Source organism: Vicugna pacos, chromosome 16 (genome assembly GCF_048564905.1).
Source record: "Vicugna pacos chromosome 16, VicPac4, whole genome shotgun sequence".
Taxonomy (NCBI): Eukaryota; Metazoa; Chordata; class Mammalia; order Artiodactyla; family Camelidae; genus Vicugna; species Vicugna pacos.
Genome location: NC_133002.1, coordinates 30816415 through 30832931, shown reverse-complemented (window position 1 = coordinate 30832931; position 16517 = coordinate 30816415). Strand labels below are relative to the sequence as shown.

The window sequence follows — 16517 nt, the reverse complement described above, 5'->3', positions numbered from 1 at the left end:
TAAATATATTAGGACACTCCATATTCTCTCAATTCAACACCTCCCTAAGTGGGCTTCTCCCAACTTTCCAGTATTTCCTAAAGTCAATTTGTTTTTTCTTTTCCAACTAGGACAGTCTTCTCTGTACATCTTACTCATTCGTATTCCACTCCTTTAAATGATGTGGTCCCCTCTATCTCTTCTATCTTAACCTCTAACTACTATCTAATATCCTCTTCTTCCTTCATGTCTGGATCTTTCTCTTCCACAGCATTTATGTTCTTTATCAGACAATTAGGCATTATTCATACTGTTTTATATCATGATACATTTTGTCTATGACAACTTTGCTTTCATAACTATTTTAATCATTAAGCATTATTCATATTATTTTAAATCACTCTACATTATGTGTATGTATCTCTTTGTAACTATATCTTAAGCACGGGTCATTCTATAATACAGTAAAGAGAGAGATACTTTACATTTACATAACACAAAGAAGATTCAGGGTCATTTTCTGATGTTTCCCTCAACAATTATTTGAAATACGCAAAGAAGATATAACTTTTCATTTCACAGACGAGAAAACTGAGACTCTAAAAGGTTAAGAGAATTGCCCAGTCATGTAAGTAACTAAGGCAGAGTTCGATTGCAGGGTGGATTTCTAACTTCCATTTCCTTTCTACAGTGGCCTGCTACCATATACATTTATGATCCCTGGATCTCTTCCTTACCTAAACCCCAGGCCCAAATATGTAATGCTTAATTAAGGTGAAAAATTGGGATGTTAAGCACTGACTGCCTAGGGTGGCAATCATATACACCTTCTCCCCACATAAGAAAATGTTTCTCAACATTGACAATTCTTTCCCCACCCTGGGATTTTGTATTACTCAGGAAGCCTCTTATCTCACTGCCAATAGAGCCTCATCTATGATTTCTGTCAATGATGAGACTATGCAACATTACATGGGAAATTGGACTCAAAGAAACAATACTGCCAATAAGATCATCAGATTCTTTGTTGGGGTGGAGCTCTCTTTTTATTTAATGGGATTTTTTTACTTCAAATCATATTGACAGCATATGTAGTCTGCCATTTTGGAAGCACTTTAAAGTTGGGACTATATTGAGTTATCATTTACAAGCAAAAAGAGGGAAAAAAAAATTCTGTTGCTCCCCTGGGAATAAGCAGGTTCTCAGGTGATGAAATTTTCCAAGCCTCACCTCAATATTGGGCTTACAGGGATAAAGTGGGTTATACTCTAACTATACACCAAAGCCTAATGTTACCATACTAGAAAGAAAATTGAGACGTTTCAAAGTTGTTAAGCCAAGACCTTATCGAAAGTAGGATTTGTGCTCAATGTTATAAAATGCACTAACGATTTTTTTTTTTTTGCTCTTAAGTTGTTAGGGAGGGAAGTAAAGGTTCTATTCCTATTCCTCACAAACTCATGCAATACCAGGTTTGTAGGAAAAAATATATATATATTGCAAGCTTACTATTCCTGAGACACTGTGCTAAATGAAAAGCATTGACCATATTATCATTTTATCATAGAGCAAACATATGAGGTATGTACTATTATCCCCTTCTTCCATGTAAACAGGTTGATGTGAAACCATTTTAATTTTCAGATTAGGAAAGAATGTATGAAATACTCCTTTCCTATAGGTATTGCTGATCATAGGGCACTGGGGACAAACAGGTTAACAGTCTCATCTGTTTGAATGACAGAGTCATGTACAACTCAAACACTATCTTAATTCCAGCCCTAGACCGTAATCACACTAAACTTCCACTTCCAAACTCTCTAAGACTTACAACATTTAAATGCAACCTACTCTTTAAATTGGAGACATCAAAATAAAAAATACTTAATAAGAACATTTGAAAGAAATCTTGCACCAAAACATAAGTGATATACTAAATTTTGACTCAGAACCGGGTGTGAACCCTCCAAGCTGAACCTCTGTGGGCTTTGGTTGCTTCATTTATAAAATCACCCTACAAATTCTGAGACTATATGAGTTAGAATATGTTCAATATTATGTAATGCATGTGAAAGTACCATATAATTCTAATTACTATTGCTGTTATTATTATGAATAAACTGACAAGGATGTAAAGTTACTTATAAGGAAGTCAGATGTGCTGTGTAAATTAAATCAGACAGCTGTCTTTGGACCAGGAAATTCTCTCCTGGTGCTGCTATGTATCATTCTCGCTGATCTGAGCTGCTTTTGTAAGAAAGGGGTGGTGCTCCTGCTAGCACAGGGAAATATCATCCTGGTTTTCTCTCTCTCTCTCTCTCTCCCCCATCTCCACAGATCTTGGCTGCCTTACATTTTCAATACAATGAGATCTGAATCTAACGTGGAGCCCCAAGAACTTCCAGATCATGGCATTCCCTCTTCAGACTAGCTGTGTTGTGTTTAAATAGCCAAATTCTCTCAAATGGAAGGCACACATGCTACCTCCCCAGCAGCCAGCCAAGCCTGACTAAGCTAGCTAGCAGACCCCCAGCTTCATCACAACCAAATGATTAATGTAGAGCTAGCAAACAAATAAGCCCTGGTGTCTGTATTTTAAGCAATATTGCCACACAGACCAGAGAGAAAACTCCCTTGGGTATAATTTAAATTTAGGGGGTGAGGTGGGATGAGAGTGGGAAGCTTTGGTTAACAAAACACTAAGTTACAAAGTACCAGAGTGTTCCTGAAAGCCAATTGAAATTCAGTTAATATACCTTCTACAGACCGAATTTACTTCCAAAATTTTTCTTCTGCAGAATGTTTACACTGCAGACTTTTGCTGACCTTTTCTTGTCTGGTATTTCTCAGTAATGAAACCAACTCTACAAATGCATCAATCATTGACGCCTGGTAACTCAGTAAGAATTAGTACCCATTTACTAGGTAGAACAATTCATCCCAAATAGCAGATAGATTTTTTTTTCTTTTAATTTAAGGTTGAGTAGGTTCTATGAATACATGCTTATATTCCTTTTGGTAAAGCTAAGTCATGATTAAATTAAAACTGCAAATCATGGAAACAGAAATGATAGTTCCACTAAACTCTGCCTGAGTCACAATTATTTAACTGTAGTGCATTGCATTCATATGCCCCTTAAGGCTGCCATATGGGAAAACAAAGTCCCCCAAACTGTGGCAATTGTGAGTCATAAATATATTACTAATCGGAATTGTGACATACATGGGATATCTCTGAATGAACAGTTCTGCTTATAGAGAGAGGAGGCCACCTTGGCCCTGGAGGAAGAATGACCTTTTAAAGTTTATGGACGTGTAAATATAGAGTACATAATGTTGCATCTGTGCCTAAATGTCTTCATAAAGTAAAATTAATGCTGGAACGCTAACCTAGTTTTCCATGTTTAGTTAATAGCTAGCAATTTTGCTTACACTTTTATCTCCTCATTACATAGCAATGGTGATTATTTAGTAAATACATGTGAAAGGCCATAGTACCTCTCCTGGGTCGGAAAAAAAAAAAAACCTTCCTAATGCTTCTATTTATATAATTTAGTTGCTAATACACCAAACCAAGTATAGCTGTGACAAGCATCCCACTAATGCCTCTTTTGGAGACTAAGACCAGAATGCATTCTCAGCTGGTTTCCCTTTGTGCCGGTCTGACCAAATGCAGAATAGGGGTTGGGGACAAAGGATGGGGAGGTCCAGAGCCTTAATGAATGTTAACCTTTTTTAGATCTTAAAGGGACCCTGATTGTCTGATTTGAAAATTATTTATGATGCTGGAAAGAGACAGGGAAAGGCTATTTTATAACTGGTGAAATAATGTGGAACAAAGAGAGAGTTTATAAGAAACAAATAGAAGAGAAAGATGTAAAATGTGGCCATATAAGACACCACCCAGTCTATCCCTGGACATATGACTGATATAAACCATTACAAGTCACCTGCAAATTTTTTCTCTTAGATGTAGCATGGGGAAAAGAGTAGAAGATGTGGGGTAGCCCCAGGGCACTTCTGATTGTCTTCTTGGTACACGACATATCTCTAAAGTATTATAGAGGTAAATTTCTAAGTAAGGTGGTCAAGCCCCAAACAGAATGATTTCAAATAAAAGATCTCCCCTATTCCTGCCCTGAATAATAGTATTTGGAACTGGGTCCAAGATAAGGGCAGAGAAGGGATTTTAATATCCAGAATCACGTCAGGCTTAAAGGGTGGGGATTGGCTGGGCTGAAGGAAGATGCAGGAAACATCTCCCTCCACCCCAACATAGCTCAAATATGCCTGCTCACAGGGGCAAGGTTTCTGCTCTCCTCTTCTGTTGACTTCATGGGAAGTTGGCTGAGTCCCCAATTCTGCAGAGGGAATGCAGGCAGAAGGGAGTAGTGCAAATGGGCCTTACTCTGGGTGCTTAAATGACAAGTGTGAAGGGAAATGGTAGGGGACATTGTCAAAGAGGAGGCACTGAACTGAACTGGAGAATACTGCTGATCCTGGGGCTTTTTCTCACATCTTCACTCCACACCTGCACTTACGAAGACATTGCTTGGAAATCAGAATCCTTTCCAACACAGAAACACAGCACTGGCAGGCACAAGCTCTACTTCCTTCAGCTCAATGCCCTGGCTTCCCACTGGCTCCTAACACCACAGACTGGCACAAGTAACCTGAGGTCAGTAAGTCTGAGCCAGTACATTCTTGCCACTGGGAATTAGGAAAGACTGGGATCTAAAGTGGTATTTATAATATTGTGTTGTTTCAGATGAGTTTTGCTTTTATTTGAGGTGGTCCTGATGTGTTTGGGGGAAGGCATGGAGGACCTCTACATCTCTCTAGTCCCTGCTGGTACTCTCCAGGCCCCGCATCCTCCTGCAGTCTCCTGAAAGTGCCTAGATACCAGGGCAGGGCTCTGCATCCATTTTTTTCGGACAGGAACCACCGAGTTTGGGAACTCTGAAAGCCAGGGGATGGTGGTGGGGGTTGCCAAGGATCAGATTTCCATGTCAGAGTTCTCAACCAGGAAAGCAGTTGAAAATCAGCACCCATCTGCCTCTTCTTTCTCAGGGGGCCCCCACCCCTACTATATTCTAGGACTCCATTCAGATACTACCCACAAGACACACACACACACACACACACACACACGCTTGGGCTTAGAATGTTTTCAATTCTGAAAACAGCAAACCTGCAAAGCTGAAAGGGTTTCTGCCACCACCTCTCTCCCGTCCCACCCCGAGAGGCTACTTAAATATCTACACACAATAAAACCTCATACATTCCGAAGATCACAACATAACCCGATCCCGCCTGTGCCTCCAGCGCGTCCCATACCTGATATGCAGACGATGAAATTGGCTTGAAGAAGAAAAAGCACCTCCCAGACTATTTCCATCCTCTGATTCTCATTCCAAGTGCATCACTCGACGGGAAAACAGGGGGGAAGGGGGGCCCCCACACGGCACACACACATGCACACGCGCACACACTTCCCAGCGAGCGCACACTCGCACTCCCACCAGACAGCCAGCCAGGGACAGTCACCCCCAAGATCAATATCGCAGTTTGAATTGTTCCAGCAAATCTCCCCTCGGGCTCGACGGATGTGCGCCCCAGATGTGCTGACACATATCCGATGCCTCGCTGCCCGGGAAGTGTCCCCGCTCGCCGGTCTTTGCTCCTCGCACAAGGGGCAGAAACAGCACTAGCAGCGGCGGCGACAGCCACCTGAAGCCACCAGTGCAGGGCTCTTCCTGCAAAAATGAGACCCCGATCCGCCTTGCGCCCCAAGAAGACATAGAAGATAGCCCCCCGCCGGGCCGTGCCGCGCAGTTCCGTCCCGCTGGCAGCTCGCAGCTTGCTGGCTAAGCCCAGGCAGTCCGCGACGAGTTGCCCTCGAAGTCCGCCCTCCTCATCGGGGCATGGTCAGACGGTGGCTGTTCCGCTCCAGGGCCGTTTACCTCCTGCTTCCGCCGGGAGGAGGAGCAGACAGAATCGAGAGAGACAGAAAGAGGCAGGGATTACTGTCCGAAACTGCCGGCTGCCAGCTGCCTCCGCCGACCCTCCCTGCTACACAAGTCCGCGCGCAGCCTGCCGCCTCGGAGCCCGGCTCTGGCGGCGCGTCCAAGGCGCAGAGCCGGAACCGTGGGGAGCCGGGTACCCAGGAGCATCGGGAGCCCGCGGGCTCCCTACCTTGCGCGCGCGCTTTCTGTTCCTTTGCTATTTTCCTGGGTTCCCCAGAACAGCCAGTTGCCTCGCTTCCATCGTCCGCAACTAGCACTGCCACTGCCTCCGCCGCCGCCGCCGCCGCGATTTTCCGCAATGCAACTGCAGGGGTCGTTATTGCCTCGCCTATGGATCCCGACGCTTCCCGATTCTGAGGGGAGGTGGAGGGCAGGTGGGGGAGGGGTGGAGGAGGAGGGAGGTGGGCTACGCCAGGTGAGCGTCCTCGCTGCCGCCCGGAGCCTCAGTGTCAAACCAGCCGCCCCGTGCCCGGGGGCGGAGGCAGCAGGATGCGGTTGGGAGGTGACGCTTAACGCGGCCATAATGAGAAGCAGAGGGCTGAGCATCGGAGCTTCGGGCCACCACAGCAGCCGCCTGGGCCCCAGTGCTGGGCTCCAGCTCCTCACTCCGCCCCGCCCCGGCTGCCTCTATCACCCTCTAGGATTTGGGGAGTTTTCTTCTCCATAAAAAGAACTTCGCGCCAGCTGGTTAGGCGCGGGAGACCTGGGCAGGACTCATCTTGGGAGTGCTGAGCTGCGCTCTCCCTCTGCTGCGGAATATTGGTTGGTGTTTTTTTTTTTTTTTCTTCATAATTCATTCCCTTCCCTCTCCGTCGTTCCTCTCCTGCCCCCTCCTTCTCCCTTTCCGCTCCAGTGCCTGAACACTACTTACCCCAGAGTTCTCTCTGCAGGTTCCTAGACCAGGTCCTGCAAGTCCCTCACCTCTCTCCTCCCGAAACCGGCTAAAACCGTCTTTCCAAGTCCGGGTGTGAGCAGGGGCCGCTGCCAACTACGCCTCTCCAGGACTACTGGAAACCCCGGCTTTAGGGGAATAAGCTTCCCTTCTTTTCGTTTCGTTTATTCCGTTTTTCTTTCGGGAAGCTTAAGTGCTTTGGAGGCTTTTGCTGAGCTCCAGAACACTCTGGCAGCAACGCTCAGCAGCTTCCCCAGATTTCCCTACCGACCGCGGGCGGGCGCGCGCGCGCTGGTGCGCGCGCACAACACACACGCCCAGAGCCCGGCTCCCCAAGGCCCCGGGGAAAGGTGGGGGCTGCATGAGCACTATTCACGACCCAGTCCCAGGCCGACGCCGGAGCCGCTGGTCCGCAGGAGATCTCGCCGCGACCGGGAAAGGACTTGCCCTGGTCAACCGTTTACAAGGGAATCGGAAGGAAACCCTGAGCTCGGGACTGTTCGCCTGAGAAAAGAGCTGGCAGCGAGAGAAGACAGGAAAAATCGCAGATTGGCATTACCTCTACGGCTGCAGTAGCGGTTCGAGAAAGCCCAGACTTACCTCTTCTGAAGTGCCGAAGAAGAAGACAGGGTAGGGGAAATCCCTGGAAAGATCTTGCATTTCTTGGAGCGCTTGTTCGGATTGCAAACTATGACGTTTGGGGATTTTGCACAAGCGCGGGTGGACACACAACAAACACAAACACACCTAACCCGCAGGGGATTTTTTGCACTTTTTAATTTTTGTTGTTTAGAAGCCATTTTAGTGTGAGGCTCGGTCAAATAACTACATAAAGTCTGGATAAATGGAGAGGGCGAAGGAGAAGGGAAATTGGTATCGTTCATCCTCACAGTCAAGTTAGTAAGTCTTACAGGCTGTGAGGTATCTGAGAATGCGGGGTTAGAACCAAAGGAGTTATACTGCAGGGTTCCCAGGGTTCTTTAACCGGCTCTTTAACTGCTCAGGAGTACCGCGGGTCTTTTTGCAGAGCGGCTGTTGGGTGAGGGGTGGGAGAGCAAGGATACTGAGAAGAGCAGCCACTGTGACTATGCCCGGTTGAGCTTCCTGGGCTTGGCAAACGTTAGGAGCCACAGCTGCGTAGTTCTGCTGCCTTCAGGGATTCGAAAAAAGAACCACAGGCTGATATGCCTACTGTTTAAAACGCAGGTGTGACTGAGCTATCTGGTCTCTGAGATGAAGGCTAAGGACTCCAGGTGGTCAGCACATTAAAAAAAAAAAATCTAGGCCCAGATGAAGGAAATCCAGGATTCTTATGTAGAGAGCTTCCAGGCTCAGCAGAAAAGACAAGAGACCTCAAAATATTGAAAGAATCTGAAGTAGTGAGAATTAGCCCTTTTGGGAAGTATACTTGGGTCGGGGAGGTCCTCCGTGCCCTGAAAGTCCACTGCCCAAAAACGATTGTTGGAGGGACGGAAAAGAAAGCAGTTTGCCAAAGAGGAACAGATTCCCTCCAAAGAGCTTTCAGAACCATGGACATTTACCTAAACATGTGAAGTTTATTTTATGTTAGTTACATCTCAAGATTATCCATCAAAATGGATCATTAGCTTTCTCAAATAGGGGGAGAGACTATAATCATAATTAATCAAATGGATGTATTTAATAAGCTGTGGCTGGACTAGGATTAGAGAAGCTCAACTTTAGTGCACTGTTGCTGTTCTATGTGAAATATTACTGTAAAATTACCCAGACTTTGAAAAATACTGACAGTTATAGGAGTTGTTCTTTAATTTGGAAATTGTCATTCAAAGAAGTAGCTCTAATGTTGTACCTGCATCTTTATCTGTTCTACAGGTTATAGACTATTATGTTAAAATATAACTATCCTGTTGGGAACATATGATAAGCTCCCCTAGCATTAGGTGGGGAGATCTTTCTTAAATGTAGTAAAAATTATCCAGTCGTTCCTGGAGAGAGGCAGATCTTGGGACAGAAATTAAAAAAAAATGGAAGATGAGCTTTAGAGTGGAGCTGAAAAAGAATACTTCTTTTCACTGAGTTAGGATGAGAGGCAAAGGGCTCTGTACATTCAGGAACATGTTTAATGGTGATGGCTGGATCCTGGCACTGAGATGTGGGCTATGAGCTAAGCAGGGAGGAAGCTTTATAGTAAGGCAGAGCATACCCTGAGGAAAACCAATAAGACTGGCATATAATTCTGTAATCTGAAAGCAATCCTATCTAGTAACCAGTTAAAAATTAATCTCTGAATGCTCTTCCTTTCTCCTGTTTCTTCAAGTGACTTTTGATAAACACTGCAACATACTCTGGGGAAATTAGTGTGCCGACGCTTGGGCTACAATGATAAGGGGAATTGCAGCAGATCCAAAACCAGAGTAGAGGTGGTAGCAGAGGCAAACTCTTGGTGGTATGCCAAACTGCAGAGTGTGATGGAAAGTGACACAAAGGCATACCACTGGCAGAACAGAGAGATATGTGGAAGAAAGAGGCAGGTGAAGACCCTGGTTATGACATGGATTATGGATACAGATAGGTTATCCCTACAGGGACTCCTCAAGAGTTAGTAGTGGGGAGGGAAGAACCTCAAAAGGGGGACTAGGATTTTACTATCCAACATGCAGGCTGAGGCCATCAAGCAGTGCATTTGTTTCCTTGTTGCTACTGTGATAAATTAATAAAAATTTAGTGGCTTAAAACAGCACAAATTTTTTATCTTTCAGTTCTGGAGGTCAGAATTCTGAAATAAGTCTGAAGGGTTGCACTGTTTCTGGAGTCTCAAGGGGAGAATTCGTTTCTTTCCTTTTCCAGCTTCTAGAGTTTATCTACATTCCTTTGCTTATAGCTGCCTTTCAGCAATGGCTTTAATGCATCCTCTGCTTCCATCATCATATCCCCTTCTTTTACTCCCTAACTCCCTTTTTTCCTTTTAAGGATCTCTGTGATTATATTGGATCCCCTGTATAATCCAGGATAATCTCTCCATCTCAAAATCCTTAAGTTAATTGCATGTGCAGAATCCCTTTTGCCATGTAAGGTAAGATATTCACAAATTCTAGAGATTAGGGTGTAGACATCTTTTTGAAATAGAACATATTTTTGAAATAGGATTTCTTTTCATCCATACTATAATTTGTAACCAACATGAGGAATTTTATTTGTTAAAGGAGACAGTGGATATTTTATTCCTATAAAATGCTATTCCTTATTTGTTATTTAAATTTTGACAGATGAATAATGACTAGGAACTAATACTAACTTTATGGCATTTTGGTCAATAATTTGGGCATCAGTTTGGAAATTAGTGACACCCATAATTACACTTGTCTTCTTTTCATTACAGTTATAATCTCTCTTTCAAGTATCCAGCCTTCTGAACTCGAGATTTTACAAGTGGAAGACTTATTTGCAATGAATAAATAGCAGGCACTCTGTAGATGATTTCTGAAAAATTGAATAGGTTTATTTGTTTATTTAAATAACTTCAATATTTCTTACATTTGCATCATGGATTTGATGGAACATTTCAAGTGCACTTTAATACAATTTCAGGCCTGACCTAATCCAGTTTCCTTAATTTTCAGGTAAGAATATTGGAGGTGTAAAGCTTAAATGATGTGTCCAAGTTCAAATATAGGCAGAGGCAGAGGCAGAGGCAGAGTTTGACTCCAGCATTCCTAATTATTTATTTTTAAACCTGTGTTGCTTCCTGAACTGATTCCTGGACACAAAGAACAAATAAAAAGGCTGGCTACTCCAGATTAGGAAGTGGCAGTTTTAATCAGCAAGGAAACTTATGTAAGAGGCTTGTCTTGGGTGGCTGCAAAATGAGTATATCTCCATACCTGCCCACCAGGATCTTACAAGTTTATATGGAGGGCTTAACTGGGGTTCAGTCACATTTTCAGCCCAGTTGATCTCAACAACACCTTACTCTCTCAAGACTGCATCCTTTAAAGGGCTCCCACTGTTAGAAAGGTGAGCAGAACATAACATTCCAAGGACAGGGAGGAGCCTTGATTGCCAAAGTCTTGCTGCCAGCTCAACTATTGGTCATGTCCTCTCAATTGCCTCTTCGAAGGACCTTCCATCCCCATCATTCTTTGTGCTGTTACCAAGTAATACATTGTGGCAGCTAAAATACAGAAATAAATATATTATCCACATTTATTCAGCTCTGGGGAAGATTCTTCACCCAAATTTTCTGCTTTTCATCCAAAACACTTTCAATTCCACTTCACTTTGTGTGTGTGTATGTTTGGTTTTGTGGTTTTACATTAAACACTTTCTAGTGAAGTTTTATACCAATAAGAATCCTCTCCTTTTCTCCTTAAGCCAGCTGCAGTAGCTGCTTCAAATAGCAATTATAGATCAATATAGAGGATTTTAGTTCCATGATGATTCTCAGGTTTAAAGAAAAGCTTTAATTAGTACAACAGTCTGCTACCATCTCAGCTTGTATAATTTTGGAGTTAGCATTAGGTTTAAAAATAATTGGCCAACATTTTTTTCACATTGCCTCCCTAATGATTAGCATTAAAATTATAAGTATTTAGCTTTTTATTTTGCTCTTGAAAAACATATTCTTGTTTACTACTCAGCATTTTCTACATGCTGGATTATAGAGTCATACATTCCATTTATTTATTAGGAGAATTTACAAATAATGAATGTGGCAAGCAGACCTATCACAAATATGTGAAGGCCCAGGATAAGAGTAAATCTGATGGATCTTTCATCCTCAAGCCCGTGACCCTCTCCTTCTCTTGGCACTGTCTCAATTTGCCAGGGGCCTCAACTGGGGTCTTTCATGTTTATATGAGATGCTTCAAGCCTATGTTTCTTACACACACACTTACATCCTTGGTCATACTTTCAGTTCTAGGTATGCACTCACCAGCACTGAGGTCTACCCTTGAGGAAATAGAGCTGCCCCCTCCCTTCACCCAATAGTATTAAACATCAAATATTTGTGTGAAAAATATTGAATAGATGCAAAGCTTGAAGATGTTCAAGAGTGAGGAAGCTGTAACTGGAAGGCTCTAAAAGGAATTCCATTTTCAAATCAACAGAGTGTGAGACCCTACTGTAGGGGGTCTGCACATCTAGCATATTTTCTTCTGCAATTGAGATGTTCAGATTTTTATCCAACTTCAGCAAGAATTTTTCTCCCTGATACCACTGTCTGGATTTAATAAAGCAAGAGTTAAGTTAACTGCAGTAGGAAACCCACAAAATTCTACTCTCTGATGGCTGCTAAACAGAGGACCAGAGAAAATTCTTTAAATCAAAAATAACTTCCTGCCAAGTAGCACAGGAGAGGTATGACAGACCTTAATTCTGTCAGAGAGTTAACAACTGTTGAGATAAAAGGGAGTTGTAAAACTGGAATTTTCATTACAGAAATATAAACATGCTATTGTCAGGTATTATAAAATATCAGGGATACTATAAATATAACAAACTTATAATCAAGTGATGGTTTTCAACTCACTAGTTCAAACACTTCCTCTTAATGAATTTTTAAAGACCCATATGAGCTGATATTACCTTATGATGAATTTCCCCTTTGGAGAGAGAAAGACATAAGCATTACTTGTGAAAATATATTTCATTTAAATCTCTGATAAGTTGGTATTTCTATAGGAAGATGAACTAAATGAATATGAATCAAATATTTAAATGATCAGCTATTAAAAAAAATTCTTTTCATTTCAAGTCACTAACTTCTCTCATAATTAACCAGGAATTTCTGGTGGCTGCTTCTCACTATCCTTCCTGTAAAACGTGAAATATATTGGCATCTTGCCATCTTCACTTCAGGTTTTTTGTTAGAAAAAAAATAATGGAACAAGACCTATTTTTTTTCCTCTTGTATAAGTAAATTTCAGAAGAAGATGGTAATTTTCGATGTGTTGCCATAATAATTTTTGAATTCTTGGATTTAGTTCAATCCGTAATTACTTGATCTAGTTTTTTTTCAACAATCATCTTTAACTAAAGAAAGTATAAAGAAAAATGTGAGTCCCATTCCCAGAGAGTCCCCATTTTCTTTCAATAGCTTCCTAAACATTTTTAAGAAAATTGATTTTAATATTCTTGAACTCTTAAGGAGGTGCAGGTTGATAGTGTCACAAGTCAAATTATGGAAAGCTTGGATAAGGTCCATTGGCATAAAGAAACTGGATCTATAATGATTCAGAGACTGACTTTTACCCAAACTGTTTGCCGCTGAATTCTGTCAAGGGATAGCCTCTTCTATCACTACCAACTGTCTACTTTAAATCACCAGGTACAGCCTTGAGTCAGGCTGGATATACTTTATTCCTGTGAAGAAGCAATGACCAAAATTAAAATGAAGGTAACTAGCCATAAAGGAACTTAAGAACCTCAGCCTAACCATTTTCCACTGAGGGGAGGACATTTCTGATTACTCTAGTGGAAACCCAAACTAGAAAATGCAGACTCAATCAGCCAATCAGCGTCCTGTCAAGAAAACAAAAATCAATTGTTATTTTTCTGAGAGAATTTAGTGTAGAGAATTGGTTGAACAGATATTGGAGAACTAAAAAGCTGACAGGTAAGTCTAACCCAGAGAGAGTAACTGTAGGAAGCAGCCACCACCATTATGACTGGGGAGACAAAGCAAGGATGTTAGGGTTATCAGAGCCTAGAAGCCTGGAGGAGGGGTTCTTGATAATTTGGGACCTATACCTTTCAGAAGAAAGTGTTTCCCACTGATACTGTAACTTTAGAAGCTCAGAGGAGGGGCTGTACCTCTGAGGAGGGTGTGTTACTCAACTTGTGCTTATATCTCTGATGCAACACTGGCTCTGATGAAGGCTGGTTCTGAGACTGCTGGAAGAAACTGGAAAGTGGACCAATGGTTACTTGCTGAAGCAAGAGCTGTTGCTGGGGAGACACTTGTAAAAACTGAATGAATCAAGTCCTTTCTCCCACCTCCTGCCTTCTAATCTCCTTCTAGTAACCCTCCGTTGGCAAAACCTAACAGAGACAGAAGAGATGTGTTTGATAAAGACCCAGCCATAGTATCACAAGAGTATGGAAGAATTTGGAACTAAAATATGATAGCTTAATAACTGACACATCTGCTAATTCTAAAAATGACGGGACTTTGATGGAGGAAAAAATAACTATCTAATGTGGTAGAACTACATTAGTTGTTAGAGTCTGGGGTTTTGAAAATGAAGGGTTGCTTCTCAGCTGCTTTTCACAGTGCTTGATGAGACTGAAGCAGTGCTCTTCTCTGTAATTCACCAGTGGTTCTGTTGTCTTACCCATATCTTCATAAATATTTGCCCTTCCAAAACTCATTTCTATGTTATTCTCTCACTGCCCTATGAAACTAAGCAGGCTACTGTGCAGTCTCTTCTCCTGCCTTTGAATTTGGCATCTCACAGCCTTCATTTGCTCCACCATAGTTGAAAGCTGAACCCTCCTCATAATCACAGTTGATTAATCAGTTCCAAAATAGCCAGAGGCACCAAGGATGGTGCCTCAATTCCATATCCCTAGAACCTGCCAGATAACAAAATAGATGCAAAAAGAAAAGTTATGTCTTCTGGTCTGGAGACTTGACCCTGAGGTCATCTGAGTTAAAGAAGTAATAAAGCTGACCTACAGACTTAAAGACATTTATAGGAACTCAGAGAAGGAATGTCCAATATGAACCATAATAGTTGAGCAAAGCTTGATAGCAGAGGTAAGTCATCCTAAATCCAAAACTGTACTAAACTTAGGCACTGCAGAGAACACAGTGGATAGTCACTGAACCGTGAATCAGAAGGCTAGTGTTTGAATCTGAAATATACCTTTCATCAGCTATGGGATTTCAAAAGGATTTCAAAAACACTTAAAGCCACAATTTCTTTGCAAAAACAGGGTAAAAACATCTTTCATATAAAATTATTGAGATAATTCCATGGGCCAGTATAAATAACAACATTTAACACATGATAGGTACTTAATAATTATTAATATAAATTTATATAGAATTATAATTGGAAAATGCAATATCTGGTTCATGAAACATGCCAACCATGAATTTTAAAACATCAAATACTAGACACAGCATATATCAAGTATGATTCTCATGCATCCTGTTCTACAGTCCTTCCCACCACCCACCTCTGCCAGCCAATACAATGATCTTTGCTTAGCTGGTTGGGTTTGTTGTTTAGGGAAGGTGAAGTAAAGGGGAGTAGACAATTATAAAGCAGATATTTCTATTTTAAGCAAAAACAAATATTTACTTGGCACTAACTAACTAAATCTTTTTTTTCTTATTCTTATCAAGGAGGAAAAACATCAGGAAGATAAGGTTTGAAGGAGAACTGAAATAGGAATCAGAAGACATGGGTTAAAATCACTGCTCTGCCATCTAGAAGTTACCTGGGAAAGTCACTTAACTTTTCCCAGTCTGGGTTTTTCAGTTGTTGTTTTAATTTCGTTTTGACTTTTTTTTTAAACTCTGCAACAGTTTTATTTGTTTATTTTACTGTATTAGGTAGATTAGTATCTACCCCACTGGGCTCTTTTAAGGAATAGATGAGATAATACATACAAAATGCCTGGTATAACAGTAAGCCCTAAATGCATGGAGCCATCATTGTCAGCTCCTGAGCACTCAGTTTTTGTGAACAGATCAGTGAGATATAAATCTGGGTCCTCGATTTGCTGTTTACTAGTTCTGTGATCTTGGGTAAGTCACTTAAAATCTCTAGGTGTTAGTTTCTTTACCTTTAAAACTAAGAAATTAATACTGAGTTTCCTTACTTCACAGGGCTACTGGGTAGTAGAGCTTATGAAAAAATCAGTGCAGAACACTTTATGTATGTGTGTATACATCTGCATGTATGTAAATGTATATAACTATGCATATTTTATATGTATAGCTATATATATGTAGGCATATATATATATAAATACATACACCCACACAAATGCACACACACTTTGATTTCAGAAGTGACTTAATATTAACATAATCTAGATTAATATAATCTATCTGTGATAATCCTGTGATTGGGATTTACTAATTAATACAAGGAAAGGGCATCAAAATTCAAGCTCTGCTGTGACGATTAAAGGAAGCAAATGTAGCCTCTTATTTGCTACAGATAAACATTAATATCTTTATTCCATTTATTAATAATTAATTGCCCCAGGCTCTTACTCAAGTGTAATTGTACCTTATGAAAGCCTGTAACAGAGAAATATTGTACAAACTGCAAAACATCAATTTTATCATAAGTAATACAAATTCAATTAAGTTTAGAATAAATATATGAGTTAGTAACCCAAGCTTAACATAAAGCCATGGAATGTAAATAGATTTGGAAAACAAAATAATGAGGGTATGACAATTTATAAAGTGTGTGGGAAAATTCAGCATTACTTTTACACTAAGACAAAAAAGTTCCTCATTACAGGGGAGGAAAATAATTTTTGACATTTTTATTGTGCTTTATAGCTGCAAAAGTCCAACAAGTAGGCTGAATAGGAGGCTTCTCATACAGCAAGGCTTGAGGGGAAATGAAAAGGTAAACCTCCCAGAATTATGTCTTCCATATACCCTTGAC

General features: G+C 41.3%; 1 protein-coding gene across 2 annotated transcripts in view; it reads right to left on the bottom strand.

Moving 5' to 3' along the window:
- Positions 1-6320, bottom strand: part of CA10 (carbonic anhydrase 10) — a 519450-nt gene extending 513130 nt beyond the window's left edge. The window contains exons 1-2 of one of the 2 annotated variants that reach the window (XM_072938631.1): positions 6175-6236; positions 5317-5945 (exon numbers count right to left, since the gene is read on the bottom strand). In XM_072938631.1, coding sequence (XP_072794732.1) covers positions 5317-5377 — 61 coding nt within the window. In that variant the 5' untranslated portion in view covers positions 5378-5945; positions 6175-6236. Of the gene's footprint in view, positions 1-5316 lie in introns of both variants that reach the window. The other variant, XM_006218377.4, reaches the window with a different exon arrangement.
- Positions 6321-16517: the final 10197 nt, after the last annotated feature.